The 23,322-nt window shown below is 40.4% G+C and overlaps 1 protein-coding gene across 3 annotated transcripts in view; it reads left to right on the top strand.

Annotated features, from left to right (window-relative positions):
• Positions 1 to 23,322, top strand: part of GSK3B (glycogen synthase kinase 3 beta) — a 102,886-nt gene that overhangs the window by 49,310 nt on the left and 30,254 nt on the right. For all 3 annotated transcript variants that reach the window (XM_063294596.1, XM_063294597.1, XM_063294595.1), the window contains 3 exons: positions 6,445 to 6,551; positions 9,574 to 9,671; positions 19,031 to 19,126. In XM_063294596.1, the coding sequence (XP_063150666.1) occupies positions 6,445 to 6,551; positions 9,574 to 9,671; positions 19,031 to 19,126 (301 nt within the window). The remainder of the gene's footprint in view (positions 1 to 6,444; positions 6,552 to 9,573; positions 9,672 to 19,030; positions 19,127 to 23,322) is intronic.

Below are 23,322 nucleotides of genomic sequence, written 5' to 3'. Positions count from 1 at the left end.
ATTCATTGTTCCAATAATACACAATAACCTTTTTTACAACAGTCCAGGCATAATATATCACAGATGGAGGAAGCCTAAAATAAAATTTAACAACACACTGACATTTTAAGCCTTTCATTCCTTTACTATTTACCGTTGCAAAAATATTCCCCCCCCTCCCCCAAAAAAAGGATTTACCAAAAAACCAAATGGATTTACTAGTTGGCAGAACCACAGTATCGGCACCAGGGTTCCTTCAGAGTTATTATATTTCTTACATAGGAAGTATATCCATTTTTTTGAACTTCTGTTGGAAGAGTCCAGTGAACCCCAAAAATATATTTGTTGGACTAATCTATTTTTAAATTGTACAAAATATAACAAAACATTTAAAAAAAACAGGCCATTGATTTTATAATATACAATATTTCAATTCTTTATTCCAAATTGATAATATTGAATTGTAGCTTTAGCCTTTATAAAAATCTTCTCCAAAACATTTAAAACTGCTGAAGTTTCAGAGGCTGCTGAAGCATTCTTACCAAACAAGGGGATAATAAATATTTTCTGCCATTTAACAATGTTTGGTGATTACATTCCTTTTGTAATCTTTAAATGTTTTATAAATGTCATTACAATACCTATACTGTTTAAGGGCAATTATCCCATTTTAACAGTTACTTTAAAATAGAGATTTTTCCAAAACATCAGTATGTCATGAGAGCAATATGTCAAATTTCAGTTTCTTTTCACATAAGCCAAAATACATCAAACTGCCTTAGATGCTTGTAAAATCACAACATCCCTGCTGTTATCGGAACTTGCCAAGGGGGAGACATAATAACTCTCAAGTTGAGCTCGCAGTAGTATATAGTTAGTATCATTTTCAATCCAATACTCTGTTGAAGTCAAAATCACCCAGTTGTGTACTTTGAAATGAGAAAAATTAAAATCACCTTTATTGTATGGAGATCATTGCTTTAAAAGAGAAATCCTAGATGTGTATTCCCCTTAAAAAACTACCGTTAGCTCATCGGTTTGTTTAAAATATTTAAGCTGAATCTACGTAGACAGAGCTCTCCGTGTACCCTGAACAGCCTTGAGACCACATTCATTTTCGCATGGATACTTCCTCACAGACTTGTACATATTTTGATATCCCCATTTATCTAGATAACACTATTTGAAATGCTGTTTTCCTTTAAATGAGCTGTTTTAGTATGTATAACTAAATGAATTATTATGATCATAGAGCAGAAAAATAAAATTTAAAATATAAATTGCCGATAAGAATTGAAATTAATTGAGGGGGTCAGCTGGTGTGTCTTCACCGCTACCCGGTAATAAGTAGCAACTCTCCTTGTTATACCTTGATTACTGTCCAATAATAATAGTTTAATGATGGGGAGAATGATGTCTATACCCACTGTCTCCTTTCAGACTAATATTGTGACGTCACCCACACAGTAGCTAAATTTATCACTGCAGCAGTTAAAACTAGGTAACAGTTCAGATGCAACTTGATAGCTCAACATCCTTGGACTATTTTATTTTTCTTTCTTTTCTCTTTCTCTCCGTCTCTTATATGACCCTAAAGTCTGATTATAATATACAACTGAGTAGGTATTAAGTAAGCATCATCAATTATGCTCAAAGTGTTTCAGATAGAATTTTATTATTTTAGTGTACACTTTGCTTTCTATCACCACATTTTTAGTTCAGTTATCTAAATATTTTAATATTTTAGTATTTTAATACTCTACTAGAATGTCATACAGCAATATAGCTTTGTATTTACTTAACAGTTAAGCATTTATTGTAATTTGCTCTAAAGAAGATACTATCTGTCATGCTCTAGAGAAGATACTGTCATGCTGGTAGAGAAGTGAAAAGAGGGACATTCTATTTGGGATGCCAGCTGGATATATGCCAAATGTAGTGTGTGACTGGAATCAGAAGTCGTTTGATTGAGAAGGGCTCCTGGAGTAGCTCAGAATAGTGCGTAAGATTGAATCTGGCAATAGGTGGCCATTCAGGCATGATGAAATTGTATTTGAGTTGGTCTGTAGTGCTGATACACATGAATTGTAAAACTTGGAATGGGCTTCTTGAGTTACAGAGAAATCATCCCTTGGCTGAACTCTGCTGAGCACAGGTCTGGAGAGCTGTGGCACCAGGGTCAGCCGATGACATGCTTTGCCACTTCCACAGGGGCAGGAGAGTAAGAAAGAGAGGCTGGATGTAGGGTCAGGCAAACTTGGAGAAGAATGAGGTAGAATTGGCCCCATTAATTGGCAAGGATCTGGCTTGACTGCTGTAGGATTTCAATTGTGATGAGGGAAGGGGGAAGGGATGGGAAGACATGTTTGGTTATACAGATGCAGAATCAAGCAATGTTTTATGAGACCCAAGTGCTGGTGTTGACATATAGGGTTGTTTTAAGCAATGCATATCAGAGTTTTGGGTTTGGTTTGGTTTGGTTTGGTTTAGTTTAGTTTTAATTTATTGGCTGCCCAACTCCAGTTTGTAAAGGATAATTGTTTCTTCCATCTTTGTTAGCTGGCTAAAGGAATTCTTTACCAAAGCTGCTTCAAGGATGACACCTGGTGTTAGCAGAGTTAAATGGTCCTTGGGCAGGTCTTTGTGCTCAAGGCCAGCTTATTTTATGAGTCAATGTTGTCTGGAGTACTTGTTTTTTGGTAAAGTGACTTGGCAGGGGGCCTGTGTTTTATATTAGGCAGCAGACTTGATATTTAAGTCACAAAAATATATTTTAGATAGATTTGAAAGGATTCCAGACCTTTTCTCATTTTTAATAGCATGAACAGGATACTTGGAGTTTTGCATTTGATTAATTTTTTTGCAGTTAATGGGGCTAGGGAGCCAGTCTGTTGCATCTATGTCTGTGTGGAGATTGGAACTTGCGGCAACTGGCACAAAGACAGAATGGCAGACTTGTGAGAAGTTCATCTGTATTGGGTGCTGATACTATTTTAATAATGAGCATTATTGGAGATGGTTGTGTAATACAGTTAGATGGAGCATTCATCAAAGAGGGAAATTCTCCAGTAGAATTTCCACAATTAGGACGTTGGTGCAATTTATATATTGAAGACACAGAATAAGCTGTGTCAATAAAATCATAATGATCTAAGTCGAAGAGCCCTTGAATGCATTTTCTCCACAGCAGCCACAAGTGATTATCTTTCACTGAAAAAAAAGTTGTGTGTGTGTGTGTGTACATTTCACCTTGGATGTGTTCCAGCTCTTCCTAGCAGCCAGCAGCTTTTTATTTCTTGTTTTGTCTAAATCCTCTAAGGTTTTAATCCACTTCTCATATAATTCAAACATGACTCCTTGCTCTTCTACCTTTTTTAAAATAAAATTTTAATTGCTTTTTAAATTGACAGAAAAAGGAAAAAAGAGAAAGAAACAATACACAAAAATATATACATTATCAAAAAAAATAACAGGTGCTTTAAAAAACTGGGAAAATATAAGAAAAAAATTAAATAAAAATATGAAATATGTCATTACAACAGTAAACAGGTACAATTCTATATATATTTATCTAATGCAAATATGCATGTATGTGTTTGTGTATAAATAAATATAATTATATAACCATCATGCTTTTCCCTAAACTACTATATTTTATATAAATGAGTCCCATATTTCATTATTCTTATCCACACAAAGTCTATGTCTATAGGCAGTCCTCTCACAGGTGGCAAGTTTAATCAGGTCTTCAATCCATTGAGTAAATGGGGCCATACATTTATTGTTCCAATGTTGCAATATCAGTCTTTTAGCCATAGTAAGGGCACAGAGAATCCTTTTACGTTATCCAGTTGTCAGATTCCATGTACTAGGTATGTAATTCAGGAGAATATTGTCCTCTGAAAATTTTAGCTTTCATCACACAGTCACATATATATGATCCACTACTTTCTCCCAAAACTTAGTAAGTATAGGACATTGCAAGAACATATGTTTTAAAGAGGCTTTCTCCTGATTACATCTCCAACACAATGCTGTCTTAGGTAGTCCTTTTCTATACAAACATAATGGAGTCCAATAAATTCTAAGTATTATTTTTTTGTTCTATAAGTCATAATTTAAGGTCCATTGACATGCTTGCTATAGAAGTTAAGACAATCTCCCATTGTCTAGGCAATATAGAAATCTCTAATTCTTTATTCTACTCATCTTTTAACATCTGCCTGTCAAATTTATTTATTGATAACAAATATCTATAAAAGCTAATAGTAGGGCTTTTTAGTTTTAAAGGGTTTAACAAGTTGTTCTAATATCTCAGGTGTTTCAGAAGTTAAAAATGCTGGTCCAAACAATGCTGTTAACAAATGTTGTAGCTGTAAATATTGCCTTTGGGATGCATCTGGTAAATGATATTTATCTCTTAACACAGCATATATTAAAAACTAATCTTCACTATCTATTAATTAGTCCAAAGTTAATAACACTGCTTCCATCCAATTTTTCCATATCACCTTCTTTTCCCCAATTTTTAATGTTGGATTTCCCCATAAAGTCAATTTAGCAAGGGAAAAAAATTAAGTCTTCTACCTTTTTAAAAGCATTTTATTTTTTCCCCAGTATACAGTATCTACTTTAGCCATATAGTCTGAGAGACATTGACTACAAAGTTGGTTACATCTCTGGCAATAATATCAGAAGGTAAAATTGCCCATGTGAGTTGTGGTTTCAGCCATAATCCATGCCTGTTTTTTTGGGGGGGGGGTAATTAGTTTATTTCTCACTTGAAGAGACACTACCCAGTTCTTCAGTTGCCTCACCAGAAGCTGGAGCTGCAGGGGGAGAAGTGAGCTTTTGTGTACACAAAGGGGAAACCTGCTTCTTGTGTTTATGAGGCACATGGTCTTCCCCAAATTCCAGTAAAAAGTGATAAGCTTAGTATTTCTGCTTACCAGAACTTTTCACTAGCAGTCCAAAGTTTTGTTTTCACAACTCATGGGGGAAGAGATAAACAAACTTTGCCCTAGCAGACTGCCATCTTGCCAGACATCTTATATTGAGCACTGATAAGGGGAACAGCCAGTAACAAGACTTCAGGTTTTACCAAAAGAATATTGGCTTTACACAAAAGAATTCAGCAATATTTTGTGAAAAGAAATAAAACTTTACTGTCTATGACATGAAGGTTTTATAAATCAGTGCTACAATATTAAGAAAGGATTTTGAAGGAAAGCATAATACCTGGCAACAGTGTTATCAAATGTTCTATTCTGTATTACAACATTGAATATTTTGGTTCTAATATTATACACTTCTGCATTGGAATAGAAAAAAAACGGAAGAGTGGGTCATCTTGTTTGGTGCCACTATTTCTTCATGGAAAAAAGAAATTGTATTCAGTCTATTGTTTCTACTTACTATGTATGCCCATTGCTATAGCTGATTGGTTATATAAATGAACTTATTTAAATTCTATTTTTAGTAAGAGATTTAACAAAATTTGCATGCCACTGCCAAATGCTTTAAAAATGTCTAAAGACAAGAGAGCAGGTGGAATTCTGGTATATTCAGCATACAGTAATATTCTAATTGGATTGGTCAGGAGATATACAGTTGTTTAAAGATGTTTAATCTATGCAATGCAATGCAGTGGTATTTTTTGTTAAATCTTGATTTACAGTGCTGTTGTTGTATGTAGGTACATCTTTTGGCATCCTTGTGTGATTTAGAAATAATCAGAAGCTAAGTTGGTTTCAAAGAGTCAAGAAGGTTGGGGGTTTTGAGGATATATATAATATAATATTATTTCTGTTATAAAGAGCCCTTTATAATAAGTTCAAAACAAACCATGCATTTTAAAATTTATTATAAATGCCAAATATATCCTTGTTTTCCTTTAGGATAATATTTGTGTTCATTTTGTTCATTGATTAAAAAGTTTACTGGATTATTCAGTGTATAAACCTTCAACAGGGTCTTTATGTTTAGTCTTTACCTTTTAAAATATATTTATCTTTTTTGTTTAATAAACATGTCTGATCCTTTGGGATCAATTAAAGAATATTTCCTGGAAAACTGACAGCCTTGTGCTACTAATGCTTGAAGACTGTGAAGAGTTAGAAGGTTCTGTACTAAGAATTTATTTTTCATCCATGTAGATTTGAAAAAAATGTTTCTGAAATTTTGATATGTTGCCTGCAGTCATATATCATCTTGCTTTTTCCTGTTTGCACTAAAGCTCACTTAACTGGAGTACCAGGCTATCTATCATAACACTTGACTATTAATGATAAATAAACTGAATTTTATTTATCATTAATACTTAGATTTAGGATAGATGCCATTTTGTTCTGCTTACATGATTTAATTTTTAGGGGAAGTGCATAGACTACCTTAAGTATTATTTTACTGAAAATTGTATATTTTGAATATTGAACACTAAGCTTTATATTATAATCTCATTTCCAGTGCAAAGCAGCTAGTTCGTGGAGAGCCTAATGTCTCTTACATCTGCTCTCGATATTATAGAGCACCAGAGTTAATTTTTGGAGCCACAGATTATACTTCTAGTATAGGTATGTATTTTTTTATTTGTAAATGGAAGTGATCAGTATATGAGGATGGAGAACAGAGGGTTACATGCAGCATTACATAAACATATTTCTTCTCACCCAAAGGAATGGAAGAGAATAGAGAAAATCCATTCAGTTGGTAATTTCTTTTTTCCTTGGTTACCTGATCCTAACACTGGGCAACCAGTTTTTTTTGTCTGTGTGTCCATGGCTTGCATTCTTGACAAAAATACTTTTTTTGCTTCCAAGGAATTGCAGGGGAGCAAGGTGGTGACATCATGAATTCACAAGAAGAGATGGAGCTAAAATTTCATATTTTTAAGGGGATTTGAGTTTTATCCTCCTTTTAATAAAGCAGGATTGTTAAGTCAACTGGAAGGTGTTCAAAATGTCACTTAAGTAAAGCTTGATTCTTAGTATACCATGGACATAACCATATTTTTTTTTTGGCTACAATCCAGATGCAGTTTGCCATTGCCAGGTTTTTTTTTTCCCTCCCCAGTCTGTCCTCCAGCCCTGGATTCCCTGCTATTAATCAGGCCTGATCCTGCTTACCTTTTCAAGATCAGACATATTTGGCTAGGTACCACCACTTAGCTAAGACTCTAGAGCAGCCTTTCTCAACTTTTTGACTTTGGAGGAACCCTTGAAATATTTTTCAGGCCTTAGGGAACCCCTGCACATTCAGGCTCAGATATAGGCCAGAAGTTACAAAATGATTATATTCGTTTCATGTGTAGGCCTAATATATGCATTAACAGTGTTCTTAAACTAAAAATAACGAATGAAACTTACCTCTTTAATGTGTTTTCTGAATTTGAAATACTTTTTAAAATAATTCATGATCTCCCAGGGAACCCCTAGTGACTTTTTGCGGAACCTTAGGGTTCCATGGAACCCTGCTCTAGAGGCTTACAAAGCTTATTTTAGTTACTATTATTATTTAAAAAATAAACAGTAAATTGCCCTACCAAAATCATTGATTTTATGCAAAATTTATTGAAATAATCTTAGGAGCTCTGTGGGGGCTACAGAATAGGGTGACCAGCAGGATTTCAGTTCATGGACTAGCTGATGAGTACTATCAGGTACTGGTAGTACTGGTTCCTTTTGTAAAAATTGAACTCATGAAGAACATTGTTGCAGTTTGGACATGACTTCTCTATCATTTTCTTCACTTTAATATTGCTGATTCACAAAGGTGTTTCAGGCAATGGACGATGCAAGCCATATTAAAATTGATTCCCTCCCAAGCCATGCTTTATTAATTTTACAACACATTTTAAAATTATTTGTCCCCTAAGTACCTCTTTTTCCACTTTTAAAATTTAAGTTAAAATTATTTTTCTCCGAAATCCATCCTTTATCATCTTTACAGTACATTTAATAATTAATACGTTAAGCTCACTTCACACAGAGCTTCTTCTCTCAGGGGTCTTGGCTGTTCTGAAGAGAATAGCTTGAAACTGAGATTGCTGAGGAGAGAAGATTCAAGCCACTTCCCGCTTATCCAGCCACTCCTAAATTATCACTATTGCAGTCACTGCTGCTTCTGCTGAAGCTTCTAGAAGCTCCCATGCTTACTGTTACCACAAGGCCTATCATCCATAAAATCCTCTTATTGAAGAAGCAATGTATCCACTGTTCCTTTGGTGTTTTTTTTTTCATTAACACAAATTTGGATTTGTAGGGCCTTGCAGAACAAGGCTGATACCACATGGTTGGGGATTGGTAACATGGCACTTGTGAAACTTCTTAAATATTCACTGACCTTCCAGAATTATTTAAAATGCTTTTCAAAAATAATTCATAAATTCATTTTAGATGAGGTTGCATTAAATTGTTGGCATTTTGATTACTTTAAATTTGTTTCATTTTTTTTAACATCTGCAACATCCCATGAGGGTGCTTACTACCTGAAAAGATTGCTGATCCCTCAGCTATGTTGTGATTCCGCTTGAAACGCTCTACATCATTGTAGTCGTTATATCTTAAGGATAAGGCAGGGAAAACTATAGAAATGATTAGGTGGATTAAAGCAGCTCAGCTACAAGGAAATATTACATTTGTGGCTTTTTAGCTTAGAGAGGAATTTATAAGCATGCATAACAGGAAAAAAGTATATTGGAAAGGCTTCTCCTATCCCAAAATATTAAAACTCCAGACAATCCATTGAAATTAAATATGGGGAGATTCTGTATCAGTAAAAAGACATACTTAAAAATGCTTATTTAAACACACACAGTTTAGCTGTTGTATGAGGAGAGCTGTGTTAGCCTATGGTGGCAAAAACATTCCAGTTTAACTATGAAATATCCTGCTATCAGATGTATTAATGGTGGCCAAGTTTTAAAAGATGAGGCAAATCCATGGAGGATAGCTACTAATCTCCATCTTTTTATTCTCTAAAATATAAGTGACATACTCTAAATTCCATTTTTGGGGAGAAAACAGTATTCTGCTTTTGAATTTCCCTGATAAATTAGTTAGCAGTTGTGTGACACAGAATGGTGGACTAGATAAACCTTTGGTCTTAATTTAGAACAGCTCTCCTTACTTTTTAAAAGGTCTAATCATGCATGGCCCATACAGTGCAGTGTTTAAGGAATGGGGAGAGCCATATTGAAATCCACCCTCCTAAAGTCATTGGGTGACTTTAAGCCAGTCACATTCTGTGAGCCTGATCTCCCTCAAAGGTTGTTGTGGGTGAAAAAATTGGAGTTACTCTACGTGCACTATCCTGAGCTCATGAAGAAAAGGCAGTATATAAGTTTGAAGACTAAATAAATAGCAACCCACCGATAGTAGAAACGAGAGTATTGGAATATAAAGGCCCTAATGCTGCATGTGCCCCATGAACTCCAGATTGCTTATTCCTTTTCTAACAGAATGAATTTCAAAGGTGAAGAATCATTAATGAACATGGTAAACTATGTTTTAACATAATGCAACTTTAGACACAATTGGATATGAATTTTTGTAATAGTTCCCTATATTTTCTCTCTCTCTCTCTCTCTCTCTCCAGATGTTTGGTCGGCAGGTTGTGTGTTGGCAGAATTATTACTAGGGCAACCAATTTTCCCAGGAGATAGTGGTGTAGATCAGTTGGTGGAAATAATTAAGGTATGAAGGGTTTTTTTTATTATCTGGACATCATTTTTAAATATAAACACAACAATATTTATCTAAATTCTTCATTCTAGTTAAAACTAACTGATACTTTTTAAAATAATGAGCAGATACTGTGGAGATAATCACCTGCAATGGTGGCTTCTTAACTGATTTTGCAAGGATGGAAAAGTTAACCTTCCATATTCTAGAAGATTGCTCAAGCCAACTCCCCCCCCAAAAAACATCAACAAAAAGAGGTTTGAAAAACTCTTCAATTTAAGGAGAAATTTAATCTGGTTATCATTTCTTACCTATATTCACAGTGTTTCTTTCTTGTGATCTTTGTGATTCACATATTGAGAGAGTATGTACCTGCTCAGAGCCCCTTTGGAATCTTCTGGAGATAATAGATTTGGAGGTGGGGGGAGTCCTTTTCTCTGTAAACCCTTACTTTACATAACTAGGTGCAGCTCCCACTAATCTCCTCAGGTTCTTTTCAGCTATCACAGCCATAGTAGTCTTTTGAGCTTCATCATTCAAGTGTTTGAGAATTTGTCCATTTCATCTTATTTCATTTAACATATTTGCCTCTCCATGTGAAACTCTGTTGGATACAGCACCTGTGATCACACTTTCTCCACACAATCCCCCCTTAGCCTTCTGGCCCTGAGGGCTGTATTTTACCATTCTACAGTTAGTGTTCTAGCAAGATTCTCCCTTCAGATAGATAATAACATTTGCCTTTTATGCCTTGAGGATGACCACACAGTGGACTCTTACAATCAGTGTTAAGCTTTTCAAAAATAGGCTTAGTGCAGTCACTCACCCACAGTAGCTCTCTGTTAAGACTTTGCTTTACAAGCAATTTTTCCTTGTCCTGAAAAAATGTAAATTAGGGCTCTCTTCCCCTATCCTGTGATCATTCAGACCAAATGCAGAACAACTTCCTGCAGTTCTACACACACACACCAGCCTTTGGTGTCTTCTAGGACTGACCATGGGTCATGCATCACAAAACATCCTATGGTACCAGTTAAGTTGCATATGGTTGATGGTATTGAAGTCCAGAAGAATAAGTAGTGTTGCATCCCTCCCCCCCATCTAGTTTCTGACATACGTCATCCACCAGGGCAGCCAAAGCAGTCTCAGTACCATATCTCAAATGAAACGCTAACTGAAATTAGTTTTATCCAAATCCACCTGAAGCCAAAAGGGAAAGTTACATGGGTTGCATCAGGATCAACAGTTCCTCAACCTTTATTGGGGTAAAGTACCTTTCATCCAGATATTTCCTTTCTTCCACATTCCACTTGGGACTGGACATTTTCTCTACCTTTTTCCCAAACACACATGGTATGCACAAACAGAAGGATTCCTGCCAAGAAATGTATAAGCTCTAAAAGTTTTTGAACAGGCTCTGTGCAGGCACAAAATCCAAGCCTGTGAATCTACAAAAGACAATTTAAATGAACTCCAGCCACAGGTAAGTAATCAATACTGTTTAGTTCTGTAAAGGTTTGTATTTACCTTGACATTTTTCTTCAATGAATATGTCAGTAAACCACATAGCAGCAGCAAAAATACACCTATGTAGTGTTGGCTGCAGTTGTCTTCTTGACACATTTTAAGTTTGGCAATCAATCTGATAAAGAAGGCACAGGAGACAGATCATATAACAATATATAACATAATTCATTAACCCTAACTTCCCCATAGGAGAAAATAAAAAATAGCAGTACATTTACCTATTAAAACAATCAGTGTTCTTAATTATTACGTCCAACTGGTTGGCTGTTGCACCTGATGGAGCATCGTGTAGCCTCAGAGGCTATGCACTCTGTCTGACCCAGCCAGGTAGGTGATTGAAGCTCAGCACTAACAGCACCTACAAATGCTTCTTGGGAGATGAAGGAGATGCCATTAGAAAACTTGAAACATTAGGACAGTGAAACAACACTTGAAACATAGTTTTGAACTCAGAAATGTTTTTGTGACCCTTAATAGGCACAGAATCTCTGTCAGCTGGACTCTTGTGTTGGAGGGTATGCTGTTTTCCTCCATCTCTCTCTACTGTGTTAGTCAAGGGAAACAGCTTGAACTGTTTGGGAGGATTCGTTGAAACTGAATGATAGCAGGTAGCATTAGAATTAATTGGGGGCAGGCCCGCAACTACGGTGTGTCACCTGGGGCAAACATGGATTCCGCACCCATTTTGCCGCCCCCCAGCATAGTGCCCGGGGCACATGCCCCGCTTGCCCCCACCCCCAGTCACGGCCCTGATTGGGGGGCAGTAACTTGGGTAGGTGGAAAGAATCTTCCAAGCACAAAGCACAATACATGGCTAGTGGGATGAAGGAAAGTTCTTCATATTCTCATGTACATTTAAATTGCTAACAAGTGGCTAGGCATGACATGACAGGAACTTTTTGTAACTGCAAGTTAAGAATTGGGAGGCCAATTAACCAAGAGTTAATTTGGTGAGGAGTCACAAGTTGCTCCTTCAGAACCACAAAGAAATATAAAAATAATCAAAAAGGAGCATATGCCTAACAGCTTTGGAATGCTCAAGCAATAAAGTTGGAACTTGAGGTGCAGAGTTGATACGAGACACATTTGGTGAAGAGGATGCTGGAGGAAACGTCCTCACCAATATAACATGTGATTTCAAACCTATTGTTTTAAGCTGCCCTTTTTAAAAGCAGCAATGAATAGTAAACTTTAAGGTAGCACTCTGTTATCCATTAATTGTGATTTAATCTTTTAAAATTATCCTTAATCCATTTGAAAGGTAGCCTAATAGCAAAACTTCAATGTAAAAAATTATCTATTATAAATATTGGTTATACTGCAAAAAGTATTCTGAATTTTTAGAAAGCTAATTCAGTGATGTCTGTGAGAGTTCTTAAAAACAGTTTTATAATTTAGTCATAAATATCAGGGGAAGGGTAATTGTAAAGAGGATTCAATTCATAAGAGAGAGAGAAAATACCATAAAATGCACACCATATAATGGTTTCAGTATCAAGGATCAGTAGTAATTAATTATTAATTCAATGCCATAAACATGATCTTTGTCCTTGAACATGTTTACAGTTGAATTTGAGTCGTATCTTAAAAGTAAAAAACAATCATACTTCATATGGAGTGTACAGTTACATATTATAGAATGTAAAATTCAGATAGTGTGTAATGATTGCCCTAGCCCCAAATACTCAGACTCACAAGAGGCTGCTAAATGAAATCTGATTTATTAGAGTACTAAAGACAAATACAGAGAAAGCTGAGAATGAGCAAAAGCGCGCCAAATACAAACTTAAACCCTTGGTGCAAACGTATCCCGCCTCCCTCGTAACAGCCCCGCCCGGCACAGGTGCTAGCAAACGTCAGAGTTGCTAGCCTGGGAAAGTAACCTTGAGCGCAGTAGATAATACAAATACATTCCAAAGCAAAGCCAAAAGATAACCGTTCCCATCCTCCCCAGAAAGATGAAACACGCATCCAATTAGTGACATGCGAAACGTTACAATGCATCAAAGACATTGAAACGGCGAACATGACATACCGCCTCCCTAAAAATACACCTAGGGACCCGGTTTAGCGGGATAAGCAGAGTGGAAGCGGGCCACCAAAACAGGGGAAGCTACATCTGGTGCAGCGACCCACTCAGGATGAGGGCAATGTTTCCAACGAACTAAATATTGCAAAGTATTGCGAAGGCGTCTAGAGTCCAGAATTTCTTTAACTTCGAAGTGTTGCTGACCATCAATCATGATGGGGGTGGGAGGTGGAGGTTGACGATGCCAGCGGTCAGAAGGAATAGTCGGTTTGAGTAAGCTGCAATGAAAAACAGGGTGTAAGCGTTTAAGGTTATGAGGCAAGTCAAGTTTAAAAGTCACAGGGTTAATCTGAGCGATAATCGGGAAAGGACCCACAAACTTAGGCGCAAGTTTCTTCGAAGGTTGTGATGACTTGATAAACTTGGTAGAAAGGTACACCGAGTCCCCAACTTGGAATGCAGGTTGGGGGCCCCGCTTCCGATCAGCATACAATTTATAATCCGCTTGAGCATCAGCCAATGCCTTTTGAATCATTGGCCAGGAGTCAGCGAGTTGTGTTGTCCAATCATCTGGAGTGACTGCAGCTGTTGGAGGTTGCGGTAGATCAGAGATAGGTACAAAGTCTTTACCCTGAGCTACCCGAAATGGGGTTTGGCCAGTGCTTTGATGCACTGCATTGTTGTAAGCCACTTCAGCAAACGGTAGGAGGTCTACCCAATTGTCCTGCTGATAATTCACAAAAGCTCGAAGGTACTGCTCTAAAGTAGAGTTAACCGCCTCAGTGGCCCCGTCCGTCTGAGGATGCCAAGCCGTGGACAGGGCTTGCTTCGTGCCTAACAGCTTGAGAAACGCCCGCCAAAATTGCGAGGTAAATTGTGTACCTCTGTCCGAAATCAAGCGGGAGGGACATCCGTGTAACCTGTACACGTGTACAAGGAATAGGCGAGCCAATTGACGTGCCGACGGAATGGACACGCAAGGGATGAAGTGAGCCTGTTTGGAGAAATAGTCTTTGACCACCCAAATGACCGTTTTGCGTTGGCTGGGCGGTAGCTCGACAATAAAGTCCATGGAGATTTCCTCCCAAGGGGAAGAAGGGGCTGCCACTGGTTGCAGCAGTCCTTGGGGCTTGCCCGCCTTGCGCTTGGACATGGCACAAACAGTGCAGGAGGCAATGTAGTCCTTGACATCTTTACGTAATGTGGGCCACCAGAATTGCCTCCAAACGAGGTGCAAGGTTTTTACAAACCCGAAATGACCTGCGAGTTTGTCATCGTGTGAACGTAGTAACACATCTTTTCTGAGGCTTTCAGGAACGTAGAGGCGGTCGGATTTCCAAGCGAAGCCTCTGTCAAAAGTAACATTGTCTTTATTCGCAAGCAACCAAGTATCCGTTTTTAGTTCTTTGAGAAACTTTTGTTGCAACTGGGAGGGAATTGACAAAGCACTTGGCTGAACAGCGCTTGTGGTGGGCGGCTGCTGCGCGCGCGTTTGGCTTCGCGTCACAGCCTGCATGCCCAATTGGGGCGCCGTCCATAGGGTGCTTACCACATCTGGCGCTGCCCCAGAGTCCTGAGGTTGCCTTGACAAGGCATCAGCCAAGAAGTTCTTTTTCCCTGGAATAAATTTGAACTGAAAATTGAATCGATTGAAAAATTGAGCCCAACGAACCTGTTTGGGGCTCAGTTTTCGAGGGGTACTAAGAGCCTCCAAGTTTTTATGGTCAGTCCATACTTCAAAGGGATGATTTGCCCCTTCCAACAGATGCCGCCAAGTTTCCAATGCAGCTTTTACGGCAAATGCCTCCTTCTCCCAAACATGCCAACGCCTCTCAGTCTCGGAAAATTTGCGGGATAAGTAGGCACAGGGCTTGAGGCATCCTGCCTCGTCCTTTTGCATCAACAATGCCCCAATAGAATAATCGGAGGCATCTGCCTGTACAATAAACGGCTTTGAGGGATCAGGATGCTGTAAAATGGGCTCCTTGACGAAAGCTGCTTTCAGCTGCTCAAACGCTGTCTGACAAGCAGGCGTCCACCTCAACAGCGCTCCGGGATTCTTGACTCTCCTAGTATCTCCCACCCCTTTGGTTCGCAGCAGCTCAGTTAGGGGCAAGGCAATCTCAGCGAACCCCCTTATGAACAATCTGTAGTAGTTGCTGAACCCCAGGAAACTTTGAAGTTGCCTGCGGGTGCGGGGACTCTCCCAGTCCATGATAGCCTGCACCTTGGCAGGGTCCATTTCTATGCCTTTAGCTGAAATCCTATACCCCAAGTAGTCAATTTGGGTCTGATGAAAGGCACATTTCGACAGCTTGGCATACAATTCAGCAGATCTGAGTTTACACAATACTTGCTTTACCAGAGCTACATGCTCTTTCATGGTTTCAGTATAAATCAACACATCATCCAAATACACTAGTACACCTTTAAACAGATGTTCATGCAAAACTTCATTGATTAATTGCATAAATACCCCAGGGGCCCCAGCCAACCCAAACGGCAACACCTTATACTGGAAAGCTCCCAACGGGCAATTGAATGCAGTTTTCCACTCATCCCCCTCCTTGATTCGTACACGATAGTAGGCTTCTCTTAAATCAAGCTTAGAGAAGATCTTTCCCTTGGCCAGATGTGACAACATGTCCTTTATCAATGGCAAGGGATATTTGTTGGAAATTGAGACGGCATTTAATCCGCGGAAATCCGTACAAAGTCTCAATGTCCCGTCCTTTTTTGGGCGAAAAAGAACCGGCGCCCCCACGGGTGAATTCGCCGGCTCAATAAATCCGCGCGCCAGATTTTTGTCCACAAATTCCCTCAACAGAGTCAGTTCCTTCTGCGTCATGGAATAAATTTTTGGTTTAGGCAATTGGGTGTTGGGCAACAGTTCTATGGCACAATCCGTCTTTCGATGGGGGGGCAACCGATCGGCTTCCTTTTCACCGAATACATCAGCAAACATCCAGTACTCGGCCGGCAAGCCTTCCAGAGGAGAGGCCGGGTAAGGCGGAGTCGCAGCTGCCGCAACCCCTACCATCTCCTCTGGGGCACCCTTCCCCTCTGCCGCTTGATAAAACCCATCCCTAAACGTGATAGTTCGGTAGACCCAGTTTATTTGGGGGTTTTGCTGCACCAACCAGGGTACCCCCAACACCACCAATGGTCCCCCAACAGGAGCCACGACAAAAGACAACCCTTCCTGGTGACTGCCCAGTTGCAAGGCTACACGCCCTGTAAAATGGGTGACCGGTTTGCCCCCTGCCACGGACCCATCCAATTGAGTAAAAGCGATGGGTCGCTGTAAAGGGAACGTGGGGAGCTCCAAAGCCGCCACCACGTCGGGGTGCATAAGACACCGGGAACACCCCGAATCAATCATGGCCCATACTTCCACAGTCTTGGATTGGGAGCCCAATTTCAATTTCACCATGAGTATGCGGTAAGTGCCACTCACCGATGGAGGCTCGCGCCCGTCCTCTACCACCTGCCCAGCGGCGCCCTTTAGAGCAGGTGGCTGGCGTTTCCCGCCGGCTGCGGGATTTCGGTCTCCCCCTCAATTTCGAAGAACATCACATCGTCTCCCTCGGTTTCAGCCACCGCAGCTTTCTGTTTCCTCGGCAATGCAGGGGACTTTGCTGGCGGTTTTCCGGGTCGTTCCTCTACCTTCGCCTTCGGGCATGCTGCCACTCGATGCCCCTCCTTACCACATCTCAGACACAAGCCTTTTGCGTACCGCTTCTCCCGCTCCTCGTCCCAGGGTCGTTGTCCCGGTTTCCCCCCGGTGGTCGATGGGCGGCTGGGCTTCACCTCCCGCCCCGACTTGGCGGTCTTCCGCTGGGCAAAGATCTCCTGGGCATGTTCAGCCCTCCCCGCCAGCAGGATCCACTCATACAGCGTGTATGGGTCGTCCCTCCCCAGGGACCAGCGTAGCACTTCTGTATTCAAGCCATCCTTGAAGAGCTCGATAATGGTTGCTTGGGACCAGTCATCCACCTTCCCAGCTAGCGCTTTAAACTCCAAAGCATAATCGGCCACTGATCTGAACCCCTGCTTGAGTTCCTTCAGGGCTCGCTTTGCTCTCTCCTTTGCTAAGGGGTCCTCGAAGTGTTGCTTCAACGCCCCGAGGAACTCCTCGAGACTTTCCAGTTCAGGCGCCTCCGACTGGCACATCTGGACATACCAGTCTGCCGCCCTCCCCTTCAGTTTGGTGGCAATGGTGATGATCCTTGCCTTTTCCGATTGGAAAAACGCCCCCCATTCTTCCATATAGGCTTTCGCGTTCGTCAGGAAGAACGAGAGTTTGGTCGGGTCCCCATCAAACTTGACAGGGAAGTCTCGCATGCCGCCTCCCACCGCGCTGCGCCCCACCACCGGTGCTGCCGCGGCTTGTGTTTCCCTGGCTCGGGGCGGCACGGGGCCCCGGGGCGATCGCCCTGGCGATGCTGCGATTTCCATCTGGACCGACTGGTCCCCTTCGCGCCTCCGCACCACCCGTCGCCGTTCCGGGGACAGCCCCTGGGAAGAGGGGGTTGAATGCCTCTGGCTTGATTCTTCCCGGACCTCTCGCAACGAGGTCACATCCAAGCTCAGCTGTTTCAATATAGCCTCCAACGAATCCATTTTGGACTCCAACACTCGGATCCGATCCGGAGTGGGTGAGCCCTCCGTTGGCTGCACCTGCACCACGTTGGGGGATAATGGGTATCTCTGCCTCCAGGAGGGACCCCCCGCTGCCGTGGCATCTCCTTGGGTCTCATCCCAGGTGAGCAGCTCGCCCGGAGAATTTACGGTGGTCTCTGGGGCCGTTTTCAGCCCCCCGGCTTCACTCTCCGACTCGGAGCTCGCCTCCTCTCGGATGGCTGACAGCTCCCCACCTTGGGACGGTCGGCCAGACTGCCTCACGGTCGAGTCCGGTTCCCCTTCCTCCATCATCATGATGTCGGGTTCAGTCATCGCGGGCTCTCTCCCTCACAGGGTTAGACGCTGGTCTTTCCTGGACAGGGGCCAGCGGAGTTAGGAACTTAGATTCTCAGCTTTATGTAATGATTGCCCTAGCCCCAAATACTCAGACTCACAAGAGGCTGCTAAATGAAATCTGATTTATTAGAGTACTAAAGACAAATACAGAGAAAGCTGAGAATGAGCAAAAGCGCGCCAAATACAAACTTAAACCCTTGGTGCAAACGTATCCCGCCTCCCTCGTAACAGCCCCGCCCGGCACAGGTGCTAGCAAACGTCAGAGTTGCTAGCCTGGGAAAGTAACCTTGAGCGCAGTAGATAATACAAATACATTCCAAAGCAAAGCCAAAAGATAACCGTTCCCATCCTCCCCAGAAAGATGAAACACGCATCCAATTAGTGACATGCGAAACGTTACAATGCATCAAAGACATTGAAACGGCGAACATGACATAGTGTTTAAACAATTTAGTTTGAAATGCAGAAAATGCATAGTATTCATTTTGGTGTATCGTTCTATCTGTGTTGTAGTTAATTATATCTTTGTTACTTCACAGTACTGTACAAATCTGAACATGGTCAGAGTCATAAATATTACTGTATTTTTTGTTTGGTTTGGTTTGGTTTACTTTGAAAACCAGTTTCCGCCTTTTGTCTTGTGGCAAAAAAAAATTCTGATACTCAGATTTTTTTTTTCTGATATACACTGGCACAAGGAAACTAAGATGTATACTATCCTGGATTGAGATCTATTCCTCTGTATTTTTTTTTTTGCAATGACTTTAATGTGTGTTAAGGATGGTGATCCCTTCCTTGAAGAAATGTTTTATAGTTAATCCATTTCATTTTCCAGGTCCTTGGAACTCCCACAAGAGAACAAATTAGAGAAATGAATCCAAACTATACTGAATTTAAATTTCCTCAGATTAAAGCACATCCATGGACTAAGGTGAGTGTATTTAAAATGGTGGTGTGGGGGGGCATATTCAGCACTGAGGTATGTGTGTTTATTTTCACAAGCAATAAACAGAACCATCACACTGTATTACTTAATAGTTCTACAGATTGCTAATCTGGATTATTTATCTATGTTAAGAATAATACTTTTGTTGATACGACTGAAAAGTACACAGATTTTCCTCCTCACCTGCAGCCCTCCATGTTTCCACAGAACTATTCTGAAGAGTGAGGGCCGTTTGGGGTGGGTATGCTGCCGTGCACAGACAAAGGCATTGAGGGAGAGGGAAGTAGCAAAATGCTTCTGCATAGGAAATGCCTTCTGCTTAAGTGATTAAAAAAAAAAAGCTTTCAGGATATTTCTTTCTTGAACAGCATCACTTCTTCTGTATCAAAAGAGTGCTAACCAGATTGTGGCCCAAGAAGGTACTTTAGAAACAGTGTGGAGGTATTGGCATGCTTACGGAGATAACAAGGTTTGCAAAAATACAAAAAATCTTTTTTTGAGGGGAAAAAAACCAAAAGGGACAATTTCTGGCCTCCAGATAAAATAAAAGTCCAGTGAAGCTAAAGTATGCCCAGTGGCTTCAAAATGGAATGGAATAGAACAGTGATGGGCAACCCACAGACTGTGGTCATATTCCACCTCCATCTTCATTTTTGAAAACCCCAGTTCAATGCTAAGATTTTATGTTTTCACTGAGTTTTTGCCAAAATAATAAAGTTACAATTCTTAAGCCCCTTTTTGTTTATTAATCTTTCCAAACACTTCCTAAACAAAATGAAAATACTGAAGGTTTCAGCCACACTCCCTATATTCCTCAGAGACAAAACATGCATTTTAGAGTAAAATTATGGCCTAATGGTTTACAAAAATTTACAGTTGTTCAATTAAAAAAACAACAACCATTCACGTCCACGTAACTCACCAGGTTTACCTCTTGCCAAAAAGCATAATACAGATTTCTCTTTCTTTCACAACTGTTAAATCAGACTGTCCTTTCTTACAAGAATGAGAAAGTAATCTTTTTGAAGTTTGTTTCTCTCTTGTTGATAGATAGGGTCAGGTTTTCCCTTTGGCGGGGGGTCCTTCCTGGTAGGCGAAGTTTGCAGTTTCACAGTGGTCTTTACGCTGATCACAGACTCAGATCTGCAGCTGGAGGACACCTTGTAATTGTAACAAAGCTTACACACTCACAGGGGTATAGAGTAAAGATGCTGCAGGATTGTTGAAGCTATAGGATGATATGGGAAGAATCAACTAAGTAAGAAGAAAACATTGCAGCCATTGATCACTAGTTCACTCTTGCTCACTTTTATTTCTATTTCAACCATCAATGTGGACAATAGTATTGTTGCTGCAACCTCAGTCTTGCAATAAATATCCTCTGCGGTGTGTAGTCTAGTGAAAGGAATGGATGGAACATTAACAGAAGAGCTTAATTTGTTGACCCAACAGTTTGGAAGCAATATTTCTGGAACGCAAAGATGATCCTGCCAGTGACCCAATTTGAATCTCTTTTCTTACTGGCTTTTAGAAACAAAGAAGTTTAAGTTTTACTACTCATAAACTAATGATGATATAGTAATGATACAAATTATCTCATTATCTGCACCTGGGGTCTTAACATGGTGAATCTTGTAAGAGTTTTTGACATAACCATAAGATTATTTTGAGTTGCTAGAAATCAGTAGCCTAAGGGTTTCAATCACAGTGGTTCTACTCCTGCCTAAGTAATGCTGAATTTTAAAAACAGTGGAATTCAGCCAGTTTGAACTGAAACACATTCATGCACCTTTTATTAATTGATTTTTTAGTGATTGGAAAAGAAAGGAATGTTCTAGTCATAGTGCTCTATAAAAGGTCTATAGAAAAATGTGAAGCTGTAGTATATTGAGGTGTGCTGGGCAGGAGAAGTGGAGATGGCATGTTGCAAATAGAATCTTCTTTTCTATGAGACAGCATTCTGAATCAATCATAAGATACCCAAACCATATTCCTGATTTGTTCCTTTGCTTATGAACAAGTTCATTATGTCATGTACAGTCAGGACCAGAAATATTGGAACAAGGATAACTGTTTTGGCATTTGGCCTCTGTACACCACCACATTGAAGTTGAAAGGAAACACACCCAGATGGGAGCAAAGTCAGGACTTTCAGCTGTAATTCAAGGGCTTTGACCAAAGTGGGGCAGTAACCATTCAGAAAGTACAGCCAGTGGCATACACACACACCCATCGTTGGTGGCTCATAAGTAATGGAACAAACCGACATCATTACAAACATAAGGATCGCCTTTAATACCTGGATGAAAATCCTTTGCAGTCAATGACTGCCTGAAGTCTGGAACCCATGGACATGACCAAATGCTGAATTTCCTCCCTCGAGATGCTTTGCCAGGCCTTTACTTCAGCTGCTGCTTGTTTGTGGGTCTTTCTGCCTTCAGTCTTGTCTTCAGTAAGTGAAAAGCATGCTCTGTTGGGTTGAGATCAGGTGACTGACTTGGCCATTGAAGAACATCCCACTTCTTTGCCTTGAGAAACTCTTGGGTAGCTTTTGCTGTATGTTGTGGGTCATTATCCATCTGCAATATGAAGTGGCGTCCTATCAGTTTGCAGCATGTGGCTGAATTTGAGCAGAAAGTATAGCCCTATACACTTCAGAATTCATCCTGCTGCTTTTATCAGCAGTCAGGTCATCAATAAGCACCAGTGACCCGGTTCCATTGGCAGCCATACATGCCCGTGCCATAACACTGCCTCCACCATGTTTGACAGATGATGTGGTATGCTTCAGATCATGAGCTGTTCCTTTCCTTCTCCATACTTTACTCTTCCCATCATTCTGGTACAAGTTAATCTTGGTTTCGTCAGTCCAAATAATCTTATTCCAGAACTGGGCAGGCTTGTTTAGGTGTTTGCTGGAAAAGTCTAATTTGGCCTTTCTGTTCTTGAGTGTTAACAGTGGTTGCACCTTGTTGTGAAGCCTCTGTATTTACATTCAGAAAGCCGTCTCTTGACTGTAGATGTTGACAATGACATGCCTACCTGCTCAAGAGCGTTCTTGACCTGGCTAGATGTTGTGAAAGGGTTCTTCTTCCCCATAAGCAGAATTCTGTGCTCATCCACTTTAGTTGTCTTCCATGGTCTTCCAGGCCTTTTGCTGTTGCTGAGCTTGCTGGTTAATTCCTTCTTTTTCAAGATGTTCCAAACTGTTGTATTGGCCACTCACAATGTTTTTGCTATCTCTCTGATGGGTTTACTTTGTTTTCTCAGCCTAATGATGGCCTACTTCACTCGCATGGACACCTCTTTGGACCTCATGTTGAGAGTTCCAGTGAACAGCTACCAAATGCAAATATGACATTCAGAACCACCTCCAGGCCTTTTATCTGCTTGATTGGTCATGGGGTACCTAGGAAACAGGCCACACCTGGCCATGTCAGCCATTCATTCCATTATTTATGAGCCACCAACAATGGGTGTGTGTATGCCACTGGCTGTACTTCCTGAATGGTTAGTGCCCCACTTTAGTCAAACCCCTTGAATTACAGCTGAAAGTCCTGACCTCGCTCCCATCTGGGTGTGTTTCCTTTCAACTTCAGTGTGGTGGTGTACAGAGGCCAAATGCCAAAACAGTTATCCTTGTTCCAATATTTCTGGTCCTGACTGTACTTGGGACTAACTTCTGTGCTAGTCTTAGAAATTAGCCCAGTTCTGGAAATCAACACATTTTCTTGATTTTGGTGTTTTCTTTGACATCTCTCTAACTCATTGCTTCTCAGTTGCTATTTTAAATCATACAGAAAATGTTCCTTTTGGAATTTTCCATGCCATTTGCTAGATCATGCTTTTCATTCCATACACCAGTCTCTCTTACAAAGACTGGTGGTTCTTTTCCAAGACTCTTCATTCAAGGTTATCTAGATTTAAATATACTTGCATCCTCTCTAAAGAAAGTAAATGAAAAGTCACAGCATAAACTTTGGTCAGTAGCATGCAGAATATGTAGGCTTGTATAAATCTTATTGAACAATGCCAAAATAGCAAATTTTTGGTAGTATGATTTCCTCCTTTATAAAAATGCCCCAACGTAGGTATGTTTAACTCTGGTACATTCAATGAACTTATTTGAAGAACTCCCTCCCCTCAAAAATATTTTTAAAAGGCTTTGAGTTAATTAATGA

Source organism: Candoia aspera, chromosome 2 (assembly GCF_035149785.1).
Source record: "Candoia aspera isolate rCanAsp1 chromosome 2, rCanAsp1.hap2, whole genome shotgun sequence".
NCBI classification, from domain to species: Eukaryota; Metazoa; Chordata; class Lepidosauria; order Squamata; family Boidae; genus Candoia; species Candoia aspera.
Note: the sequence above shows the minus strand (reverse complement) of the source record. Positions and strands in the feature narration are given on the sequence as shown.